Source organism: Anastrepha obliqua, chromosome 3, assembly GCF_027943255.1.
Source record: "Anastrepha obliqua isolate idAnaObli1 chromosome 3, idAnaObli1_1.0, whole genome shotgun sequence".
Classification (NCBI taxonomy): domain Eukaryota; kingdom Metazoa; phylum Arthropoda; class Insecta; order Diptera; family Tephritidae; genus Anastrepha; species Anastrepha obliqua.
In genome coordinates, this window is record NC_072894.1 from 128,867,375 (window position 1) to 128,872,980 (window position 5,606).

At 39.0% G+C, this 5,606-nt stretch overlaps 1 protein-coding gene across 1 annotated transcript; it reads left to right on the top strand.

Annotated features, from left to right (window-relative positions):
• Positions 1 to 3,504: 3,504 nt before the first annotated feature.
• Positions 3,505 to 4,317, top strand: LOC129242231 (uncharacterized). The gene is made up of 4 exons (XM_054878786.1): positions 3,505 to 3,648; positions 3,709 to 4,002; positions 4,061 to 4,131; positions 4,237 to 4,317. Exons 1-4 carry the CDS (start codon positions 3,543 to 3,545, stop codon positions 4,315 to 4,317), a joined length of 552 nt encoding a protein of 183 aa, XP_054734761.1. The 5' UTR covers positions 3,505 to 3,542.
• Positions 4,318 to 5,606: the final 1,289 nt, after the last annotated feature.

A 5,606-nucleotide genomic window follows, 5' to 3' on the forward strand; every position in this document is an offset into this window, starting at 1 on the left:
ACGACGTAAAACAAATATGAGGAGAGTGAATGGAGAACTCCGACTGAGTGATGCTCACTGCTTTTATGGATTACAGCAGTATTGTGCAGCACAAATTTTTGCCAGGAGGTCAACCAGTTAATAAGGTTTGGGCATTATAAGACGTTTACGTGAAGCGGTTCGCCAAAAACGAAAGGTTTTGTGGGAAAACAACTCGTGGATTTTGCACCATGATAACGCACCGTCGTCCAGTGCCATTATTCAGCAGCCATTGAATTCACTTGATATGGCGCCCTGCGATTTTTTTTTTCTTTTTAAGCGAGTCAAAAAACCACTACTCCATCAGGACCGCGGCAGGATGTCTCCTGATGTCCCCTATCCAACACTTGCATGACGAGGCTCACATGCTCCCTGTTAAGGAGCACAACAGAATGCTCGGCAAGCAGTTTCTGCTTGGGTGTCACCGTAGGCCTCACCCATGCAGACACCGGCTCGAGCCTGAGCCACCTCCCAGGCACATCAGGAGACACTTCCTCAACTACGTGGACGAGATCCAGGACAAAACGGACAGACCACTCCAGGATCAGACAGTGTACAGACAGGCCATTAACGACATTCATTGGGAGACCCTTACCACCTTCTTAAGCTCCCGACCCCCGAATGCAGTTATCGGAGTCCAACCACCACCTATCGCAGACGAAGAGCTCCAGCTTCCCCGAGAGTCCCGCGTAATCTTGGAACAATTACGTTCTGGATACTGTAGCAGCAGACCCCGACATACTAAACTTATGTCCAGCATGTGAAGGCTCCCCGCACGACACTAACCACCTCTTCACATGCCCCATCAAACCCACTCATCTAACACCTCCCTCCCTCTGGACCCAACCCATCGAAACAGCCAGTTTCCTGGGCCTACCGTTAGATGAGCTAGACGAAGACGACCGGTAATTACACTACACTGACAGGGCGAAGATACTCCTACAACAACAACAACAGCCACTGCTCCGCGTTTTAACAGCCGAAAGGAAGTAATGGAAAAATCGGATATGGCTCGGCTCTGATGGCTATACCAAAAATAGAGCTCCAGAAATGTTTCGAGTGCGTTGCAGTCAATGAGGAGCACTTTGAAGGCGATTATGCCACTTTAGAAGAATAAGCTTGTATTTTGAATTTTCGGATTGTATTCCGGGAAATTTTTACTTAAGTTGGTACGTATGCATGAGTATATATTTTCCAAAAGATAAATGAAAATGGAGCCATATATACAAACACATGTGCATATGGAAATATATTTCGTGTTTATTTACTTACTCAGCGCATTCTTACCCCGCACTAACCTACCTCAACTACAGTCATTTGGAAATTTACAAAACGCAAATTCTTTTCAGGGTATTTCCGAGCAAGCGGATTAATTGAAAAGTGCTTATCGCTTTTTTCAAAGAACAACAACGCTTAAAGCAATTAAAATTCACTTTCGTCATCTTTCAATATTCTGGAAATGCCAATAATGAAATCGGTAAAAATCAGGAATTAAAATATTTGCATTCATACATACATACACATGTACATATACATATACTTAATTGTCATCATGAACAGCGGTCGTGGTTGCTAAAAAGTGCAAATTAGTAAATGGCTTGCGCACGTAAATATTTAATAAGTAATGTCGGAAATAAAAATGGCGTAGCACCAACTTTTGATATTTTTTATTTCTTGAAAACCAGTATAAATGTGTAGGTACCTAAGTAGAAAGTAAAATATATGATAATATATGAACTTTTACATATGTACATACATACGTACAAGAAAGTTATTTATTTATTTAATAATTTTTTAAAACAAAAGGGAAAAGTACTAAAAATACCGACTGAAAAAATTTAAAAAGTATTAGCTAATACCTTTCGTTTTGCAGAATTTAATGAAACAACTTGTCTTTTTTTATATTATCCATTGATTTATTGCGATCTGTTTAATAACATTTAACAATATTTATACTTAAAACTAAGATACTCTACGAGACATGCATGGAAAGCACCCAGTTCTCCTTCATTCCTCAATGTTCGCTTTTTAGCACTTGAGATCCAATGTTGATTTGAAGTCTTATATTGTGTGATGAGGTATACTTTTTTTTCTTCAGCTTTTATGGGAACTTTCAGATCACGGTGAATTTGGGCATTTGTGATCATTCTGAGAGTTTTCGATTGGAATCTTTTGAGTACCCCCAGAGTTGTACACAATATGTCCATACTGGTTTTAGGATAGCTGAGTAGAGCAAGAGCTTATTTTCGAGGAAAACATTTGAATTGCGAGTCTATTTTGGCCTTCTCCCGGTGTTCGGTAATGAAGGCTTCAGCCCACGCTTTGGAGTCTGACTGTTCCTCCGTCAAATCCTCTTCTCTAGTGTCCTTCAGTCTCTCCAGGATTCTGAAGGCCGATCGCCTGGTACGATAGTACGTTTCTGACGCACTTATATGCTTCCGGGGGTGGGTACTACCCGGGGCAGTGATAGTGACAGAAGAGCAGACATCAGAAGCCATTGGCTTAGCCATGTGGTCCGATGCTGCCGACGTTGGTGTGGTTTTTTCTCCTTTCGGAGTTCCCGTGCCACCTGGAGTGACAGGGACAGCAAGGTCTGCTTGTCTTTTGACAGGGCAGCTCTTGCTTCCCAAGGATTTTGTTGCGAGGGGGGGGTCTATTGCTGGCATCAGACGTAGATGGTGTGTCATCCTCAACTTGTCTTAAGACAGGGTTGGGATTGTTGCCAGTGAGAGGTCTCGCTGCTGTAGAGGCAGTCCCTGAAGGGACGGAGCGGGAGTTATTCCCTGGCTTGGCCACAGGCTTCACTCCGCTTACATTAATGGTCTTCCTTATTGAAAGACCTGACCTTCCTGAGGGATTTGGTCTAATTGCGATTTAGCAGCCAGCAAAGACTTCGGAGTTTGAATCCTAGTGCCTTGAGTTTAGTAAGCTTGCAGTCAAGATTCATTCCGACATATTTAGTCACATTAGTTTGAGATATGATTGTGATATTGAGTTTAACAGATGGGCAAGTGTTTCGCTTGAGTGTAAATGTAACTTGAACAGATTTTGTCCATTTGATTTTATTTTCCAGTCTTTGACACATTGAGTTACTTCATCAAGTTTTTTTTTTTGGAGTTTAAGAGAAGCCACATCAAGGAGGGAGTCAGTTGTGAGTAAAGCAGTGTCATCTGCAAAAGATCCGACGATAGTTTCCTCAGTAACTGATAGATCTTGAGTGTAAAGCAAGTATAGTATGGGACCCATAATACCGCTTTGGGGTACAACAGCTAAACTTCACCATATCTGAGATTGTTCTTCATTTTGTTTTACAAAAAAGTGCCGATTTGTTAAGTAACACCCCATTTACACACGGAGACATCTGGAAGGGAGACACTGGAAATTCTCTTTTCAAGTCTCATTCGCGGGCAAAAATGTTTTCGGCAACAATCGTTAGCATATTTTGACGTTTCTCTCATTCGTATAGCCGTGATTTGTTTGAATTTTATATTGTGAAGAAATATATTAGTTTATTGCGATTAAATATGGATTACGAAGAAAAATGTGAACTGATTAAAAGCATATGGGAATGCATTGGTGAGGCTGCGGAATTAGACTCTGACGACAGCGATAAAGAAGAAATACTTTTAGGTAAGCATCTACATGCTTGTAAAATGTGCGCATTAAATTGTTAAAGTATACTCCAATTAGGATTAGCAAATTTGGGCGAAAAAGTTTCATTGTGGCCTATCAAGAGGACCAAGCGGCAATGGGTAAAAGAATGGCGAAAAAACAGATGCGATCACGGCTCGTTCGCTTTTTTAAACAAAGAGTTGCTGGTGCACGATGAGCAGAGCTATAAGAATTTTCTACGGATGTCAAATGGCCAATTTCATTACTTGCTATCGCTAATTGCAGATGATATTCAACGTTCTGATACTTCAATGAGAAACGCGATTCCCGCAGCAGAAAAATTGGCAATGACGCTGCGGTTTCTCAGCACTGGTGAGTTAAAAAGATGGTGATATGTGTAGTATTGTTATAAGAAGTTATTTATTTTCAGGAGAGTCTTACGTCAGTTTGGATTACCAGACGCGAATATCCAAATCCGCAATTTGCAAGATAGTTCCCGAGGTATGCAGTGCTTTGTTTAACAAATTAAAATCGTCATATTTAAAGGTGTGAATACATTTTATATTATAATAAATATTTCGCAATTAATAACAAATTTTTTCGCAGTTTCCGAGCAGCAAATCCGAATGGGAGGCTATAGCAACAGAATTCGCAAGTGGCAATTCCCCAATTGCATTGGCGCATTAGATGGAAAGCATATAACTTTCCGTCCCTCACGCACTGACGGAGCTTTTTATTATAATTACAAAGGCACTAACAGCATAATTTTATTAGCCCTGGTGGATGCTAATTGTAAATTTATTTTCGTTGACGTGGGTTGCAACGGTCGCAGTAATGATGCTGGAGTTTTTCTACAAAGCAAATTAAGTACTCTTCTTCAAGATGAGAAAGAAATACCAAAAGCAGCTTTAATTGGAAACAATCGAAGCGTTCCGTATGTTGTAGTCGAAGACGATGCATTTCCTCTGCAGGTGCATTTAATGAAGCCATATCCTTACCACACGCAATGTCAAGAAAAGCAAATGTTCAATCGAAGACACTCCCGGGCAAGGCATGTGTCGAACCGATTTCGCGTTTTTCTTGCTTCTATAAATCTAAATGTGGCCACTGTAGAGAAAATTGTACTAACGTGCTGTACTTTACATAATTATCTAATTGAAAATGGCGAAACATATAGTGATGGTAGCGGAAATGTAGAAACTGTAAACAATAACTGCCCAAGTGGATCGAATATATTATATAATCCGAGAAAAGGTGAAGCGGAGAATGTTCGTCAAAAATTTCTTAAATATTTCAATGAAGAAGGCAAACTGGATTGGTTAAATAATAAATAATTTCTTTTATTTTTATTAACGTAAATGTATATAGGTATATAAGCTTTCGTACTTCATTAAAAAAATGAAATAAAATATACTTCATGCATAACTAATTTACTTAAACTACATAAGAATTTGACTTATAACACAGTCTCATATTTTTTAGTTCCTTTTTTTTTAAATCCATTTGGATTTTAAATTTTTTTAAATGTATATAGGTATATAAGATTTTGTACTTCATTAAAAAAAATTAAATAAAATATACTTCATGTATAACTAATTTACTTAAAATATTAATTAAATTCTTTCGTCTTAACTTAAATATATTACACAGTCTTATATTTAATAGGCACTTTGGTTTCCGGATTTGGTGGCTTTTAATGCAGTATCACTTTTTTGGCGCTCAAGTATCTAGAACGGAAAAAAATGTCTCATAGGTTTTATGAATTATACCTACTTTGCTAGCAAAAATCATCCTTGTCAAAAACTCCATCCATAGACAGCTGCAATAAGTCCTTGCCTGATGATGATGATGCAGTTGCTAATGATGAAGGAATGCGCTGATTGGATTCGTCAATAAATCTTTTTAAAACCTTCTGAATTTCCCAAGCAGCGCTCTGTTGTTGGTCGTTGTCTATCTCCTCCATTTGATTTGCAACC

Bases quoted from the DNA above. Each gene is read 5' to 3' on its own strand.
- LOC129242231 (XM_054878786.1), top strand. From the start codon at position 3,543: ATGGATTACGAAGAAAAATGTGAACTGATTAAAAGCATATGGGAATGC. The intron at 3,649-3,708 runs GTAAGCATCTAC...TACTCCAATTAG, and splicing joins TAAAGAAGAAATACTTTTAG to GATTAGCAAATTTGGGCGAA. The intron at 4,003-4,060 runs GTGAGTTAAAAA...ATTTATTTTCAG, and splicing joins GCTGCGGTTTCTCAGCACTG to GAGAGTCTTACGTCAGTTTG.